This window comes from Chionomys nivalis, chromosome 17 (assembly GCF_950005125.1).
Source record: "Chionomys nivalis chromosome 17, mChiNiv1.1, whole genome shotgun sequence".
NCBI classification, from domain to species: domain Eukaryota; kingdom Metazoa; phylum Chordata; class Mammalia; order Rodentia; family Cricetidae; genus Chionomys; species Chionomys nivalis.
Window position 1 is genome coordinate 40,841,281 of NC_080102.1, and position 19,011 is coordinate 40,860,291.

Sequence of the window (19,011 nt, forward strand, 5' to 3'; positions counted from 1 at the left end):
TGTGTTTTCTTCACTCCTGTGCAGCTTAGAGCCCCTTCCTAGGGAATGGGGTCACCCATGGTGGGCGGGTATTACCACCTCAATTTATGTAAGATAATCACCCATAGACTTGCCAACCAGTCAACCTGACAATCCTAGATTATGTCAAGTTGGCGATTAAAAACCAACCATCTGACCTAGGCCTCAAATTCCCTATGTAGCTGAGGATGGCCTTGAACTCCTGATCCTTCTGCATCCAGCTCCTAAGTGCCAGAAGTAGAGGTGTGTGCCACCATGCCCAGCTTTCATTGGTGGCTTTGGAGCAACAGGTTAGAGGTCAGCCTGTCTGGAAGAAGTTACAGAGTAAATGATGAACTAACTCCTTTTTATTTCATTGAAATGGTGTTTGCTTTCTGGTAGTGCCACAGAGTCCCCCAAGGCTTATGGCTGAGGCAGTGGTCCCTGCATGCCTCCTCCCCTTCCCCATGCCCACTCCTAGATTCTGCTTTAAAGCACATTTTATTTATTTATTTATTTTTAGTTTTGAGATTACAACATTTCTCCCACCCCTTTTATTACCCCCCCCCCCAAGATCTTCCCACATACCCACCCTGACTTTCCTTCAAATTCATGGCCTCTTTTCACAAATTGTTACTGTATGCACTTATGTGCATCCATATATATCCCTAAATATAACCTTGTGTGTATGTTTTTAGGACTGACCATTTGGCACTGGACAATCAATTGGGTGCTCTTCCCTGAGAAAGGCCACCTGTCCTGCTCCCAGCTTGCCTCAGTTGTCCTTCGCTTGTTGGGTAGGGTTGAGACCTCATAGGCTTTCCCCATCTGGTGTGGCATGCCTGTTGGTGCCATCACCATCCTTGTTCAGCTCACGTTTGGGCAGCCATATTGGTGAGACTTTCTGGGTATGGCTTCTGATATTATGAGGAGACACAATCTCACAGCAAACCCCCTGATGCCCTGGCCCTTACAAATGCTCTGTCCCTCTTCCAGGATGTCACCTGAGTCTTAGGAAGCACCTGTGTCTTTAAGGCACATTTGGGAGCTGCTAACTTCGGAGAGTCCAGTTTCACTTGAACATTTCTTACAACTAGCAACCGTCTTTCAGCATGGGGCCTCCGTGTCCTTGCCTGGGGTTTGGTTGGCTGTGCATTGTGCAGCACCATGCTTCTCCCAAAGCATCTGACTGTCTTGTTGGTTTGTGTGTGTGTGTGTGTGTGTGTGTGTGTAGCTGCTGCAGCTCAATAGAACCACCCTAATGGCATCACCCTCAGCATCCTTTGAACAGGGACACACACACCGAGTGCCCCTGGGTACCAAGCTCCACACTGGGCCGTGTCTCACAGAGAGCTTGGAATGTCCCTGGATGATGTTGTGGGAGATGCTGAGTTAACTCAGCCTTCTTTTCTTGTTTGCTTTCCCTGAAGCAAAGGCCTGTACCTGCCTGGACTTGGTGAGGCCCATTAGAGCCACTGTCCCGGCATCTCCCTTTACTTTCTCCTTACCTTGCCCCATCCAGGTCTCAGGTCAGTTCTCGAGGGTTGTGGCTACAGCTTGTCAGTAGCTTCCGGCTTCCTGCTCTCTGTGCAGTTTCCTAGGCGCAGCCCAGGCGGGATGCTCATTCGTCTTTGTAGCTTCCAGACCTCTGCACTTATAAGACCTGTTTTTATCCTTGGCTGAGCTTTGTTGAGCTCAGGGAGCGTCAGCTGTTAGGAGCGAGGAACCTGAGTGCACCAGGTTCCCTGGCCTATGGAAGGGGCTTTTGGTCCTTCCCGTTGACCTGCCTCCACCTATACACTTACCCAGAGATTTTCAGGGAGCTGAGAGGGCTCTTAGGGTCCAGGACCTTTGTTCTACCCCAGTGCAACATTTGGGGAAACAGGCTCTGGAGGATTGCAGGGTGAGATACTTGTGAGCTGAACTGATCCCTCTTCCTGAGCCCTGGGTTCTCCATAGCCTCACAGTGCCAGCCCCACATGGGACTTCATGCTCTGGGCTCTCCAGGCCTACCTTCCAGAATGGAAACTAGTATGTTTTCCAGACTGCAGCCAAAATGACCGAGTACATCTTAGCCACGGTGTTCACCATCTGTGGTCACCATTTGACCTTCTGGAATGTCCTTGGTCCTTTGCTAGGGAAGCTTTTGTGGATTCGTCTGACCTCACTGGCTAGTTACCTGTTGTACGGGGACAGTGATACCACATCCATTCATTCAGGGGATGTGTATTGGGCGTTTACTTGATAGTTACCCTGCACTGGGCTGTAGAGAAGTGTGCAGGGGCCATCTCTGAAGGAGTGACGTGAGTCTGTCTGTGGAAGCTCGTTCCCAAGAAAGTTGGAGAGGGCCTACACAGAGAAGGCATCTTGGAAGGAGCAGCCCTTGGCTGACTGACACGGCATGAATTAGAAAGGGGGTCCAAGGTGCATGGATCGGAATACACAGGTGACTCCGAGGTGAAATGCCCACTTGGATGGGAAATCAGAGCAGAACAGTTATAGAGGCCACCACAGCCACATGCAAGCGCCACGGTCACCAACTACGCTGGTTGGCTTTTTGTTGATTTTGACACATTTGGAAATGGGGGACCTCAGGAGAGAAAATATGCCCCCACCAGACTGGTCTATGGGAAAACTTATTGTGTGTTTTCTTGATTTATGACTGATGTGGGAGGTGCAACCCCTGGGCAGGTGGTCCAGGGCTGTGTCAGAAAGCAGGCTGAGCAAGCCATGAGAACAAGCCAGTTAGCAGCATCCCTCCACGGTCTCTGCTTCAGTTCCTGCCTCCAGGTTCCTACCTGTCTTGGCTTCCCTCAGTGAAGTGTGGCCCAGCGTACATAAGCCAGGTAGCCCCCACCCCAGCAACCCCCAGGTTGCTTTTAGTCTATGATTTATCGCAGTGATAGGAAACCTAATGAGGACACCAGCCCTCCTCCCTCAGGTCTTTTGTGTATGTGCTTGGGCACGTATATTCTGCCAGATCATGGCTTCTGGGGTTTCAGGAGACCCCACAGATTCCCTTCATTTGTGGGGAGCCTTATGTAGGGGTAATGAAGCATGGGCACCCTTCATCGTGATGTGGTCCACACTGCGGTAGCACCAGAAACACAGCTGAATACGGCTAGGACTGAATGTCCCTATTTGAAAAACATTTCCCAGGAAAAACAAATGTTGGAAAGTTAAACATTTGGGCTATTAGTGTGGAACAGAAGAAAAACCGCATTTGCCTTTTAAATATGGGCACCAGCGTGGCACAGTGGTTCCAGGAGCATCCCACGCAGGACCCACAGGAGCCGTTGCGTGCAGTAGGGACAGCCTTCAGTCTAGCAGAATGCCCGCAGTGACAGCATACATCTGCCCCCAGGGATGTCTCTGCAGCAGGGAGCTGAGGGTGGGTGTGGGTCCCTGAGCCTCCGCGTGCCCCGGGTAATGCTGGGACTTTTTGGAGCCTCTGTGTTAACCGCCACTGTCTTGGCTCCCATTTCTGGGCTGTGTAGTGGATTATGATACTGAATTCTCCAGAGAACCCTGTGATGCAATGCAGTCAGCTGAAGTCCCCATGTATGATGCGGACCTTCGGCTTTTCTGTGCTCCGATGCGTTGACAGCTTGGAGCCTCACCGGCTGCAGGGACTGGACTGGCCAGGGGTAGGTAGCAGCAGACTTCCACAGGCAAACCAAACACGCCACAGCCCGTAGCCCCTTTGTGGGGCTCTCAGCCGGGACCTTGCTCCACTTGCCCTGATTATCCAGAGTACCATACTGTAAGGAACAGCTCTTGTGTCCCAGAGCCACCCAGAACCACCAAACTGGTGGCCTTTAGCCTGTCCACTAGTCTGTTTGGCCTCATGGAGTGAACCACTGCTGAGGCTCATTTCCACATTTCTACTTTGTCTTTTGACTGCCTGAACTTCCCTGTGGGTCCTGGGATTGCATGGATTTAAGCAAGCGAGTGCCCCTTCCCCTGTGCACATCTGTCTTGTACAGCTTATAGAACAAGTCTTGGGCGGGGAAAGCTTGTGACTTCCTATCTTCACTAGCATACGATGAGCTTAGTGAGCATTCAGGTTACAGGTGAGGGTGCTGGAGGCCCCTCTTTGGCCATCCAGTGGGAGGTAGAGAAGGGATTGCACTCGGTAGCCTGGTACCCAACCCTGCTGCCTTCCTCTGCATGCTGAGGACTCTGGTCAAGATGCGTCAAGTGTACATTCTAGTCCTGGTGCCTGGCCCAGGGATGTCACTACAGGGCTGCAGGTATATCCAGCACCTCCCCTGTCCGACTCTTACACTCTCCTTCCTGTCCAGGTCACACATGGGATGTTTTCCTATTCACATCATTGGCCCACATGGTTCATGCTGCGTGCATGGCCCTATGGCTTGGTGGTCGTTGGCAGCTTGCTGCTGACTTCAGAGCTAGCTTTTTTCCAATGTTCCCCTAGACTGTGAGCCACGCTAAGCCGTCTGCTAACTCGAATCTCCCAGACATTGGCAAGCGTTTAAACCCAGAACTGTCAGCGTTGCACTAAAAATGCAATCAGAGATCGTTACACCATCTCTTATCCCACCCCCCTCCACTGTATTCTGTGAGACGGGGAATGGGCAGGAAAAAAAGCAGTAAGCGGGCATTTTCCTGATTGTCATTGTGTTTAGAGCACACTAAAATCCCGTCGGGCGCAATGCGCCACTCCGGGACCAGCACTGTTAGTGCAGAAATATGCGTGCCTCTCCTTGAGTGTGGAGAGCATGCCGTGTGGAGGCAGTGCTTCCTATGGCATGGCACATGTTATTAGTAAAGAATGGTAACCCCTTTGGAGGGAGATTAGTGTCAGGACTTAGGAAGCAGGCTCCCACAGGAGCCCCCCAGCAGGTTCTGTGTACCCCAACCTGGCTGCCCCTGGAAGCTTGGTGTGAATTCTCTTGGGCTCTATGCATCTGGCAAATGCAAAGGAAAAAAGCCACATGTCACCCTTATCTGCTCTCCTGATGGACAGTTTGTGGTCTCTTTACCCACTGAGACACTCTCAGTAAGCTAGAAGGGGTGAACAGCAGAGGGTCACCGTGCTGGCATGGTAGGGTGTGCCCACCAGTTCTGAAGATCCAGGGGTAGAGGCTGGTTTTTGAGGTCAAGGGTTGGGGATCAGCGTTCTGATGCACCCTGTAAGGCCACTTAGTGTGTTTCCTATTGCAGGACTTAGGGTATCCTTCAAACCACTGCTCTATTCTTCCTTGGTGTCTCCAAGGCTCTCCTGTCCTTCAGAAACCCTTGTGGGGTACATCCCAGTAGAGGCTGGCTGTGGTGGTTTGAGTAAGAATAGCCCCTGGTAGCCTCACATGTTTGAATGCTTAGTCACCAGAGAGTGGAACTCTTTGATAGAATTAGAATTAGGAGGATTAGGAGGTGTGGCCTTGTTGGAGGAAGTGTGTCACTGGGCTTTGAGGTTTCAAAGCTTATGTTAGGTCCAGTCTCTCCCTACTGCCTTCAGATCAAACTGTAGAACTCTCAGCTTCTTCTCCAGCACCAGGTCTGCCTGCATGCTGCCATGCTCCCTGCCGTGATGAAAACAGACAAAGCCTCCGAAACTGTAAGCCAGGCCCAATTAAATGCTTTCTTTTATAAGAGTTTCTTTGGTCATGGTGTCTCCTCATGGCAATAGAACAGTGACTAAGACATTGTTGTCGGGGCACTGCCTGATCAGAAGGCCAGGGTTCAAGTCCTAGGTCTCCGCTGTCCCATTCTGTGACCTTCAACAACTCCATATCCTTTCAACGGCTTCACTTTCTACTCTATCCCACAAAGGGCATGGGCCTCTGCAGGTCCCTAGACTGCTCTTGTCAGAGGCAGCGCCCTGTCCCTGAGATGGAGATTTAGCCTTAGAAGAACATCTGCTAGGGTATGCAGCGTAGAAGGCCTGGACTCAGGCTTCTAGTAGAGTCCAGCAATGAAGAACATGGGCTTCCAGCCTAGTGTGCATTTGGCCAGGCTGTCCAAGGTCTCAGCTGCCTCTGGACTGAGGAAGATAGGGACAAAGAAAAGGCGTTTAGACTCGGCTGCTACCCTGAGCCTGGAGCAGCTATCTAAGTCATGTGCTTGCTCCAACTGTCCCCAGCTGGGACCTTCTAATGGCTGCCTCTTCTGGCTTCCCGCATGTGCAGTTCCCAGCTCCCCAGGGTGACAGTGTAACCTAGTTTTAGATAGTGTGTTCTGATCACTCCCACTTCTGCTTGTGGAACATCCCTGTGCCAGGGGCCATGCTCCTGTCTGGGCACTGGAGGCTCCAGGGCTGTCAGACCTCTTCTCTGCTGGGGGTCGGGGCAGGAGTTGCAGCAGCTGGGCACTAAGAGGGTGCACACACTCTCTGTGTGCAGGTAGAGGGTGGGAGGGTGACGCTACACAGAAATGCTTTTACCAGGAGCTTCTGGCATCTTAGCCACACTCAGGTCGGTGAGAGGCTCTGGGTTGTTGGACTAGAAGAGGAACCTGTAGCAAGGGATCATAACCCTAGGTCAGAGGAGGGAGCTTCACCCAAGTCAGTGATGACCAGGCCGCTGAAGAGCCTTTGTCTGGCTTCCAGTCCATCCATCCATCCATCCATCCATCCATCCATCCATCCACCCACCCATCCATCTACCCACCCACCCATCCATCCACCCACCTAGTCACCTGTCTGCCCATGCATCCATCCATCCATCCATCCATCCATCCATCCATCCATCCATCCATCCATCCATCCATCCACCCATCCATCATCCACCATCCACCATCCACCATCCATCCACCCACCTACCTATTCACCTGTCTGTCTATCCATCTTCTCACCCTTCCTTCTAATTACCCACCCACTCACCTGCTGAGAGACAAGGTGGCATGATGGCTCAGAAAGTACCTCCATGCTGTCACACAGGTGCCAAGGGTCTGCTGCCCTCCATGGTTTTTGGTCACCCTGTTGCTGACTTGTCTCATGCTTAGGCAAGCCAAACCATTTTGCTCAGATATCAAAAGGAACGAAAATGCTCAGAGTCTGTAGAGGTCACAGGCAGCTGGTGAACTGCCAGTTCCAGCTGACCACCCAGACAGATGGACTCATGGCTAAATCTCCATCTCAGGGACAGGGCGCTGCCTCTGACACCCATCTTGTTGAAGGGAATGGATTTTTGAACTTGTCACGCTGGGAAGGTACAGCTCCGGCCTGCTGCCTGGCCTCGGGTGTAGGGAGTGACCCTTGGTGCGCTATTATAATCAGTGGAGACTTTGTTTCTCAGCTCTCCTTGTCTGCCGGAGGGAACCCCTGGGGGGAGCTGACAGCTTCCTGCACACCCAGCCCCCAGGGAGTCACTGCTGCAGAGGCAAATGGAATTGTGCAGTTGGTGTAATTTGATGATTTGCTTAAGTGGCATCCCCAGTTAGAGACATGACAGAAATCCATTAGTGTGGCTCCGCCCCCAGCTTCACCGGCTCTGGAAGTAGGATGGATGGGTGGTGAGAAACAGAAGCCAGTATGAATCAGGAACAGTGGCAGTCAGTGGTGGCCACCCTGTCCATTCTGCTGGGTTCTCTTGTCACCTGGTCTGGTCCTTGTCCTGTGCTTGGGTAAGGGCTGATGAGGTTCCCAGGCTGACTCTGGTGGCCTTGAAGGACTCTGAGCCAGTGACCCAGAGGTACCGAGCTGGTCAACACCTGTAGTATTGTCCTCACTCTTCAGCTCTGAGGCCCTCAGATGTGGAATACACTTGATGACCTGTACCTCGGATAACTCTGTGAGCCATCAAGGTCTCCATGATGCCGGGACAACTGCCCACGTGGGCTCCGGGGACAGGTGGTCTGTACTGCTCCTCCCTGCTGCTCTGCCCACTGGGTCCCCAGCTCTGGCAGCTACCTGCCTCACTCAGCTACAGTGCTGCTGGTATCTTTATTCACCAGGCTTATGCTAAGAACAGAGATGGGCGGAGCTAACACCACTCCCCTGATTCTGGGGCTTTCCACCAAGGGTTAGGCTGTGGCAAACCTCAGGATTGGGTTCGGAGGCCCCCATCTTCCGCATCTTCACTGGGAACTCCCAGGCCAGGGCACAATTGATTGCAAGGCTCCAAATACCTCTGACAGCAGATGGCACCTCAAAATGGGTGAATTGGACTCTGTGAGATGACAGGACTGGTGGGGTCTGGAAAATATGGGTATTTTCATTCGATCTAAGGGGTACATAGTCAGCATGCCATGACTGAGCTAGGATCACCACACATTAATAACAATAAAGTAATAATAATAATGAAATATTGGATAAGTGAAGTTTTATTGGGAATCTCTCAAATTTTTATTTCTGGAAGCAAATCCAATTAAAAACAAAGTTGTACCAAGCTAAGTATATTTGGAGAGGGGATGGGGCTTGTAGCTTCTATTGGAAAAATTCTGGCTCAGAGGAGTTGATTTCTTTTTCCTTTTGAATAGCAAAAGTTTTCGTCCATTTCCATTCAATGTGTTCTGTGGAGCCAGAGTTCTCCTAGGGGAGGTGTTCCTGTTCCCATCTCACGTGTGAGGAAACCGAGGCACGGTTTGGTGTGAAGCCACACGGGGTTAATGGTGGAGCTGAGCCAGGGACTCAGACCTCTCCCATCATTGTGGCTTCCCGGAGCTGATCAGCAGGCTTGGGGGGATTGACCCAGTGTGCAGATGGAGGATGTGTGCACCTCTGGGGTCCCCTATGGCCACACTGCCCTGGCCAGGTGGAGAATGAGTGGTTGCTCGCAGTTTTGCCTTGACTGTCAGACAAGCAGCTGGGCAGATTGTGGAAGTCTCAGCAGGGCAGGCTTGGGGAAGTTTGTCACCAGTTTCTAGATTGTTCTGTTTGGGTGAAGTCAGGATGTGTTACGTCAGGGGTAGCTGGAGAGTTCGTGCTCGGCTAAGTTACAGGAAAGAATTTCAGGGCAAGTGAGTGAGGAGCAGAATCAGGGTTTATTAGATTTAAAATTGTGTCTGTGGGCATATGAGCGCACCAGCTACAGAGGCCAGCAGAGGGCGTCAGATCTGCTGGGACTGAAGTCATAGGCAGCTGTGAGCCTTCCCATGTGGGTGCTGGGGACAGCACTGAGGTTCCCTGGAAGAGCAGGAGCTTTTTTAACTGCTATGCCATCTCTCCCCTATCTCTCCAGCCCCAGAAGAAATTTTGGCAGTTTTAAGTATGGGTATTAGAGAGTGGGGTGTTACTTGGGCAAGAGATAGTGTGCACTACTGTACCCCAGGTGTGGGTATGTGCCGGGTGGGGGAAGAGAGGGAGAGAGAGAAAAGAATGGGGGAGAGGGAGGAGGAAGAGAGAAAGGAGGAGTTGACCTTAACTGTCCTTCCGGTAGTCATGGATGTGTTTTAGTGGCTTCTAACTTACATCTCCAAAGGTTTCGAAGGGTCTCTCTGACTTTAGAGGTGGTTTACGGAGTACAGTAGCTAGGACCATGGCTGATAAGGTAAAGCCCTGGGTCACAGGGTTACGCAGGGAATTGAGAGTTGCTTTCCCTGTGAACAAAGTTAATTGCCTTGTTAGAGAGACTCGCAGGAAACTGCAGGTGACACGCGGAAAGAAGTGAGGGCACATTGCAGGTGGCATGCACGGGCTCTGAGTCCAGCTCGCTGCCACGCTAGCGTCATTTGGAGGATCTCCATGTGAAAGGGGCACTGACTATGTCGGCAACCTGGGTCCTCAGCTGGCGAGAAGTTCAAGCAGACTCAATGGGTGAGGGGCTCCTTTCCGTTCTCGTGTCCCCTGAATTTTTCACCTTTCTGTCTTTGCGGGTTATGCAGCAGGGAGTGAATACATTCACAGTGTATCACCTGTCACAAGGCCCTAAGCCTGCCCTGTCTGTCCTGGCTGACCCCTGAGGGTGGAGTCAAGCTTCTTCCCAGAGTGCACATCGTGGCCGAGTCTCAACACAGTTGTTGAATCTGATTCTAAATCCTGAGTGTGGGTTGTTGAGAAGACAGACAGCAGACCAAACTTGGTTCGTCTGTGAATGTGCACATGTAGGCTGTATGTGTTTGCATTTGTGTGTGTGCGTGTATGTGTGTGTGTGTAGGCCAGAGGTCAGTCTCCATGTCATTCCTCTGGCACTCTCTGCCTTGATTTTTTTTTTTTGGCAGGATGTATCATTGACCTGGAGCTCAGCAGGTAGGCTAGGCCAGCTAGCCAGTGAGCCCAGGGACCCACCTCTCCCCACTTCCCTAGGACTGGGATTACAAGTATCAGACCTGGATTTAAAAACAACACAACAACATGGATTCTGGGGTGGAGAAAAGCAAAGCAAACATGTCATCAGTTAAGCCATCTCCACAGCCCGACATTTCGTTTTTTTATCCAAACTAGGACTTCCAGAGCCATCACAGCTTCCTGAGCACAGCAGCCAAGGCAGAGGGCTGAGCAGCGTGGAGCCTGGGCACGGAGCAAGGGCAGGGAGAATGGTGTTTTCTGGGCTGATGGGGTGGGGAGGGGCTGTACATAGGCACGGCCCTGTCACTCCAAGGCTATTATCCTCCTGGTTTTTTGTAACTGTTATTTATTTATTTATTTATTTATTTATTTATTTATTTATTTATTTATTTATTTATTTATTTATGAGGCAGGGTTTCTCTGTGTCCTGGCTGTTCTGGAACTCACTTTGTAGACCAGGCTGGCCTTGAACTCAGAGATCCACCTGCCTCTGTTGGGATTAAAGGTGTGTGCTGCCGCCTTCCGGCTAGTTTTTTTGTAGCTTGTAACTTGATCGTGTGGTTCTCAGTGTGGACTATGCAGGTGACGTCACCCCATAGCGTTCCAAAGGTTGGGCATTTCTGGACCTTGTTTTGACTGTGAATTCCATGTCGGTGCCGCTGGGCACTTGGGGTTTCCTGGGTGCAGCATCTCTGAAGGTCTGAATGGGGTGCTACAGTTTCTGTTGGGATGTGTAGGCTGAGGAGCCTAAGATGGAGAAAGCTGAGAGACTTGGTGGCAGCCTGGAAGCAGAGAGGGTGAGGCTGGCACCCTGCAGTTTAGTTGTGGGGAGGACCCTGCTCCTGTGCTCAAGGACTGATGGCCAGTAGAGCCAGGGGCAGGGATGGGGCCTCTGCCTCCTCTAATTCACAGCACAGGATGGGGGCGGGGGGCCGTTCCCAGCTCTCTCCCTTTGGTGGCTCTGTGGCTTCCAGAAGGGCCACCAGCAGTCTGCTCTGTGCGTGTCCACCCCACAGGCAGCCTGCCCTACGAGTACAAGATCGTGATTGCGGGCAACCACGAGCTGACCTTCGACCAGGAGTTCATGGCTGACCTCATCAAGCAGGACTTTTATTACTTCCCGTCCGTGTCCAAGCTGAAGCCAGAGAACTATGAGAATGTCCAGTCGCTGCTGACCAACTGCATCTACCTGCAGGACTCGGAAGTCACGGTGCGTGGCTTCAGGATCTACGGCTCCCCGTGGTGAGTGTGCCTGGACCCCATCTTCAGCACCGGTTAAGAGAGCCGGTGGCGGGGACTCCGGTCTCCTGGAGGTGCTAGAGACCCAAAGCTGAGGCTCAGGGCCAGTGCAGAACTAGGGCTTCCTAGGTGTGTGATCCTCTGTCCGAGGGAGGTCATAGCCCATCATTGAGCTGGCTTGGGGGAGGCCAGCTGCCAGTTCAGCTATTGTCCAGCTGCTTTGAACTCCAGCCACCAGTGGTCCCACTGTGACTTTCAATGTGGACATTATTGGCCTCTCTAGTTCCTGGCTTCCCCCAGGCCTGGAGATCAAGGGGCGCTTTTATCCTGGTCACAGACCTCTGTCAGCGGGAGCACACGAATGGATAGGATGTGGGGGAGGCGGGGGGCAGCAAGCTGTGTAGTTGTGCTACTGAAGGGGCTCGATGGAATCCAGAACACTCCCTGTTGGAATGGGCTTTAGAACTGGGACTGAAGGAGGTGTGGCTGGGGGGAGGGGCCCCTGTATTTCTCAGTCTGTCTGCGCTTCAGGACCAGGCTTTCCTTGGCCTAGTGTCTGTTTCCTTGAGGCCACCTGGGGCTGGGAGCAGGTGGCAGGAGGTGACACACAGCCTGATAAAATGGCAGTATTTCACTTCACCTTCAGCTGCTATGAGCTGATTGTTTGGATCTGTTTTTGCCGTGCCGCAGAATTAGTCCCGTGAGCTGCCCCTCTCCTCTGGGACCTGCACGCTGGGGAGGCTGTGTCTCTGGCAGCGTGCCGCACACACAGGCTGTGACAATGAAGGCACCACCACTCCAGGCAGCCCCTCTGGTCCCACTGTGTCATGGGAAGACAATGCCGCTACCTTATAGCAGGGCTTGAGGTGTGTCTGGATGAAGGGACAGAGGAGCACCGTCAGTGGGCCATGGGTCTCGTGACTCATGATCAAGGGGGCATCCTCAGAAGGGAGTTAGCTTTATGCCAGCTGAGGGTTAGGCTGGCAACCACCCCCATTTTATAGATGGGAAAGAAGAATTCAGGTAGGCACATGGTTCAGCCAGGGCTACCAAGGCAGAGGTGCCCCAGCTCCTGGTGATCTCTGCCCTTTGTGTTGAGGTCATGCAGTACTTTCCTAAGTACCACTCGGGTGCCCCAGGGCACTTGGGGGCCCGAGACTCACTCCCCTGGTTCATCAGTAAATGTATCAAGTCATCCGTGAGTAGTCATTGAGAACCTGGCACCCATTGAGCCCCCGTGGACCTGGTGGGAACTCAACCAATGTAGACACCGCTGTCTGGGTTCCTGCCCTGGTCACAAGTGGTGGTCATCAGCTGTCCTCTGATTCAGGAAGAAGTCCTGGGAGTTGGGGTCTGGGGAAAGCACCCATGGCAAGAGCTGGGCACTGAGGAGATCACAGAGCTAAGGAGGTGGGGAAGGGTGTGGTTTGTCATAGGCAAAGGCCACAAGGCTGGAGAGGGCATCAGGCTTGTGGGCACTGTAGCGTCTCTTCCGGACCCAGTGTGGGTCACAGTAAGAGACAGAAACTGCAGGCTGGGCAGCCAGAGCCTCTGCCCCGGGTTCTTGACTGGAAGCGCTGCCCTGTCTTCCCCCAGGCTACTGGGAACCAGACTTTGCAGAGTAAATTCGCTCAGTGTCCCTCCAGGGAGGGAGGTTGAGGACCCCTGCAATGCTGAGATGGATGGGTGGGGCCTGCTGCCTTCCTGTGACTTCTCCAGGAGAGCCCCACCCTGTACATGTGTGCATGTGCATGCACACCCAGGAGCTGTGTCACTGCTGGCGTGTGTGCACCTGTGGGTTACAGGCGCCCTCCCTCCTCCTGTCTCAGGCGGCCCTGGGGGCAGCCTCATGCCCCTGGTAGTGAGGCTTCTGTGAATCTTGCCAGTGTTCTGGCCTGGTGAGCTGGCCCTCTCACCTAGGAGTCAGGTTCCAGTCTTGCCATGGAGCTGCAGAAGCATTGGCCAAGCTGTAGAGCCTTCCTGAGGCCTGTGTGTGACCAGTAAATGGGGCGATGACCTGAGTCACAGGACAAGGATGGACATTACCCTCCCAGGTCCCTTGGTGGAGAAGGGACCCTCAGTGGCTGGTGTCAGGGATGCTAGAAGCCACACACATAGAAGTGGTCTAAACCAGCCCTGAGATGTGTGTTCATAGCTTGAGAACCCTCTGACCTGGCAATGGACTCCACCCAGACCTGGGCGAGGTATCTGTGGTAAAATCTCAGCTCTGTCCTGAGGTTTGAGGTGGATACTCCTTGGCACTGGTCAGCTACGCCTAGGGCAGCTAGCTCATGGTGGGACAGACTGACTGATGGTTATTGACACACCCCAGACCAGCCTAATCTACAGTCAGTTCCTCATCGCGACTCCTTTCCCAGATGACTGGCCAAGTTGATGATTAAAACTAGCCAGTACGTGGATGGCGGGGTTATTGCTCCTCCCTCCCTGGACACATTGGTGATTTGCGGCTTTCAGGTATCCTTCGTGGCTTCAGAGGCATGGATATGCCAACGGGGCGGGAGGGGGGTGTGTGGACCACACAGCATGTGTAGGGGTGATAGCCGGTTGCCATCAAGGTGGGAAAACACACACAAGACTGTGATACGAGAGCCCCGTGGCTTAGGAAAGAGGTGGTTCACTTGCACTGCATGAGGGGTCTGCACGTGAGCGGAGATTGCACGGAGCCCCTTGCCCTCTCACTTTTACGTGAGTGTGGGGAATCCAACTCTGGTCCTCACGTTTTCTCAAGCACTTCATCTGCGTTGTTTCCTCCGCCCCCTGTGCTCTTCAGCGAAGCCAGTTTGCCAAGTGACGTCCCCTGCCAGCCGTCGCTTACCTGTCCGCCTGCCAACACTCGGTACCATAAGGCTTTACTCGCTCTTGGGTGGGTGCTGGTGCTGCGGTGGGGCTTGGAGCCTCTTCAGGGTTTCTGGCCGCCCACATCCCTCTTTTCTGAAGCGCTTACGTCTGCTGCTTAGTCCATGACTTGGGGCAGGGATAGTCTGTCTTTTGGTTGGTTTTGGTGACGTGAGGATGGAATCTAGAATCTCAGACATGACAGGCAAGTTCCCTTATCACCTCATGCCTTATCACCAGGTTGTCCCCTTGGCCAGCCCTGTTTTCTTCTCTTTCTTAGTGCTTCCCAAAGTGTCTCGGTGTGTCTGAGTGGGGGATGAGCCCTTGGACACTTGACGCCGTTCAGACTGCCGTCCATCTCCTCACTCATAGAAGACCTGGATTTTGGTGTGATCGAATGTCTGCATTTTTCTTCCTGGCAAGGGCTTCCTGTGTCCTGCTGACAGGATCCCCCCCTTTTACACAGACTCTCTGTTTTATCCGCCCCCCAGAATCTTACTACCAGCTTTTCGGGCTTGAGCACTAGAGCAACTGGGAATGGTGGTGTTTGATGTGAGGTGTGTATGTGGGGTCCCCACTTTGTGTTTTTCCTGTGGCCACCATTGGCAGGCACCATGAAGGAAAAGTCTGTGCTCTGCTCTGCCTCCACAAGGCAGACTGGGTCTGCTCTTGCTCCCCCCCACACCAGCTCGTTCGAGACAGGATGGGAGTGTCATAGGTCACCCTAACAACTGGCTTCTTCAGCATCACCTCAGCTCTCTGGAACACTCGGGACCAGGGGCCGCTGTCACACGTAATCTCTGTTTCTAACTTCAAAGCCCGGCACAGTACCTGGCTTATGTTGATAATTGTTTCTCCAGTGGATCGGTGCACAATGGGGAGGATTCCAAGCCATGGGGCAGCCATTGCAAGCCCTGCCTGGACCGTTCGCCTGTGCCTGCATCTGCCTGTGGCTGTGCCTCAGGCCTGCACCACCAACTCCTCATGCGCTAGGCTCCTGCGCCGTGCTGGACTCTTCACACCATGGCCTGATAGTGCCACCTCCTGTCTCACCACACTGCTCAGTCTCCCTAGGACACCGAAGGCCAGTTGCTTACTTCCCTGTGCCCTTGACCTGGGCCTGCCCTCCTCCAACATCTGGAAGGTAAATCAAGGGCAAAAATCTGGGGAAACCTGCCTCCCTCCAGGGCACACAGTGACTCTATGGGACGCTGGACACTGTTGCTGGTTCCTCAGCTACCGCTGGGCACACGTCCATCACCCAGAGTGGCTCTGGGGCAGAACTAACTGCGGGAACAGGATAGAGTCAGTTTCTGCAAAACCCTGCCTTTTTTTTTTTTTTTCCCAATCCCGCATATATACCCTATTCATTTATGGGTTTTGGATGCATTTTTTTGTTCTCATTTAACTAAAAACGGCCTTGATTTTAAAAAAAGAGAGAGAGAAAGGAGTGAGAGAGAGTGAAGTTGGCACGCAGCAGGCCCATCTGCTCTAATTACTTCTGGTATTTTGAAAGAAGGGATCTAAACCTGCTGAGACACGGAACTTTGGGAAGCGGTGGCGGGACCTGTGCCTGGGAGGCTGGGCTCAGATTCGGATTCTGTGCTTGGCTGGGCTGCCTCCCATCAGGGCTGGACCCTGAGGCCTAAGGAGAGGGCTTCTCTTGTCTCTAGGAGCCAGAACTTCAGGGGGGCACTCTGCAAGGCTGGACTGAGAACCCAGCCTGGCGCGTAGGTGCCAGCAGTGTGGCTGTGCTGGGACCTTGGCTTTGTGAGACAGTTGACACAAGGAGTCCCCTTGTCCTTAGAATTCAGAGGCCAGATGTAGACCATTGCTGGCACACAGTTTGTGTCTCATCATGCTGCTGGCTGTGACCACCCCGTGTTGGGGGTAGGGACAATAAGGGCTGCTTTTACATAGTAGATAGCCACAATCCTTCATTCAGGCATGGAGCAGCGAGTCTCTGATGGTCTCTGTGGGCAGGCCAAGGGTGGGCACTCGTGGTCTCTGTGGGCAGGCACAGAGTGGGCACTCATGGTCTCCGTGGGCAGGTCCAGGGCAGGCTCTCGTGGTCTCTGTGGGCAGGCACGGAGTGGGCACTCATGGTCTCTGTGGGCAGGCCCAGGGCAGGCGCTCATGGTCTCCGTGGGCAGGCCTGGGGTGGGCACTCATGGTCTCCGTGGGCAGGCCTGGGGTGGGCGCTTATGTTATGCTTTATCCCCAGTCTCCTACTTTGCTCAGTTAAGCAGGCCTGCTACACAACCTGGGGCAGGAGCAGAGCAGCCTGGGAACTGTGTCTGTCTGTGATGGTGCTCAGGGAAGCCTGCTGATGTGACAGGTGTGTGTCTGTCTTAGCACAATCCCCAAGACAATTAGTGAGGTCCCCACCTGTCCCTCATTTTATAGAAGGCACCAAGACTCAGGAAGCAAGGTGACTTGCCATGAAGGAAGGCCCCACAAGGACAAAGGGGAGCTGGTCCAGAGAGGGAAGTGTGGTGCCCTCAGGATGGCCACAGTGAGGTGCTACGTGAATGTCTTTCGCCAGGGGAGGAACACAGTCCTGTGTGATGCACAGCACAGTTTAGGGTGTTGCCCCTCAGAGGGGCTTGCCTACCTCAGTCTGGGAGTGTGCCCAGCATAAGCTGGTGTCTTGGCTTGGGACATCCTGACTGTGGTCTGGGGACCATTGCTGGAGCCCTGGGCTCTGGAGTCTCTGGTAGAAGATTGGGCACTGTATCAGGGTATTACTATATGCGGGCTTTGTGGTCTGCTCGTTTATTGAAGCCCTGGGGGCCTAACTTGAAGAAGGTATGTCACACACTTGTTCTCTCCCCTTCCCTGACTTGGCAGCTTCTTGCTGTCCTACTGATGTTAAGGACCGTTCCCATGAAGTCCCACACAGCATCTGTCTTGGACCGTCTTGCGTCTTTGGGTGGTATTAGCTTGAGGTTATAGCCTTTATGGCACCCAAGCTGGTGCTTGGTGGCTTCCCTAGAACTGTTCTGTTTAATCTGTGTCCTGAATGAATAGATAGGACTATGCCATCTTGTGTCACGAGAAAGCTGAGGATGTGCAGACACTGAGGGACTGGCCTGTGATCTCAGCCCTGGTAGGAGGCAGGTGTGTAGGTCGGTCTGCTCAAGCAGGGTGACAGCCTCAGCTGATGCTGCAGTGGGTAGACTCCCCCGACACTGGCCTGCCCTCTGGTGGCCCCTGTGGATAGCAGAAGGCTGGGCTTCTGCTCTGGCATCTCTGCCCTCTTATGGCTGAGTCTTAGCCTACCTATGAGAGGTGAGGCAGCTGCTGAGCACTGAGCCATGGGGGTGGTCAGCGAGGCTGCCTCAGTAATGTCTGTCATTGTCTGCAGCCCACACGCAGTCAGAAGCCACCTGTCTGTTCAGGGAGCCATCTATATGACTGGCTAGGCTTAGGTTCTCTGCAGAAAAACAAGGGCAACCTGTGCTAGCCACATGGGGGCCGGCAGCATCAGACACAGCTCAGGCCCCGAGAGACCCTGTGAGTGGGGCCACTGTCGCTCCCCTCTTCTGTCTCCTCTTACAAGATACTTAGCATTCCAGACCTGGCACGCTGTGTCTATGACGTATCTGAGACAGGGGAAGAGAATCCTCGGCTTCTAGACCCTACTGAGCTGATTGTGCACAGAAATGTGCACATTCAATACACAGATGTAATATATTCAATAAATACACCTGCACACATTCATTATATATATATATATGTATATATATATACACACATACATACATGCCTGCACACACACATGTGCACACAAACATACTCATGTGTTCACATGCACAACTGGGCTAGGGATGTGCAAATAGGCACACAGTGACACACACATTCAAATTGGTATGCCTGATAGGAGTGCACTCTCAAGGACACACACATGCACACAGGCACACTCACGATCTACTCATGTATGTGCACACATGCACAGGTAGACTAGGGAGGTGCAGATGGGCACACAGTTACATTTAGACTGGTATTGTTGATAAGAATGCACTCTCAAAGACACACACACACACACACACACTTCTTTTCCCTTTTCCTATCCTTATCTCTTCTCTCTTCCTGAACCACTGCTTCACTGTTGCCTGTCCTCTCAAGCAGGCTGTTGTGCGCCTGCTCACTCTCCCACTCAAGATTAACGTCTGAGACGATCATCTGCCACCTCTGCACAGAGTCCCAGCAAAACAAAAGATGAGCAATTCCGCATATTGGAAGGGTGGGGGAAATTAATTAGGAATGACAAGGGACCCACTCTGCAGTTCCACAGTCTCTGCTGCTGACTTGCTGGCTGTGGTTGTGGCCCCAGCAGGTGCATGCGTGACAGACATCTGGGCGCTGCCTACTCTCAGCAGCCTCAGGCTTCTGTCTACGACCTGTCCACTTCCCTCAGCCTCTGACCTCAGCATGCCAGCACCCAGGGGTACAGGGGGGCAGCTGACTTAAGTGTCTCCTAGAGTAGGAGGCGATGTACCCACTGTGCATTCTAGATTCTGGGCTTAGAAACTATATTCCTATCCCTGGTTTCTCTGAGCCTCAGTTTTCTCTGCTTCAAAGGGGGTTACAGCCTAGCTGGGGTGCTAAGGATGACTGGGGCCAGTTAAGCCTCAAGAGGAGGGAATGAGAATTAGCAAGCCAGGGGCAGGTCTCCTGCAAAGGGCTACTGTGGTGTCTGAGTCCACGGTGGAGGTAGTGAGAATGAA

General features: G+C 52.9%; 1 protein-coding gene across 2 annotated transcripts in view; it reads left to right on the forward strand.

The window, feature by feature from the left end:
- The window catches only part of Mpped1 (metallophosphoesterase domain containing 1), a 74,612-nt gene that overhangs the window by 42,839 nt on the left and 12,762 nt on the right, over positions 1-19,011 (forward strand). For both annotated transcript variants that reach the window (XM_057792702.1, XM_057792703.1), the window contains exon 4: positions 11,203-11,428. In XM_057792702.1, the coding sequence (XP_057648685.1) occupies positions 11,203-11,428 (226 nt within the window). The remainder of the gene's footprint in view (positions 1-11,202; positions 11,429-19,011) is intronic.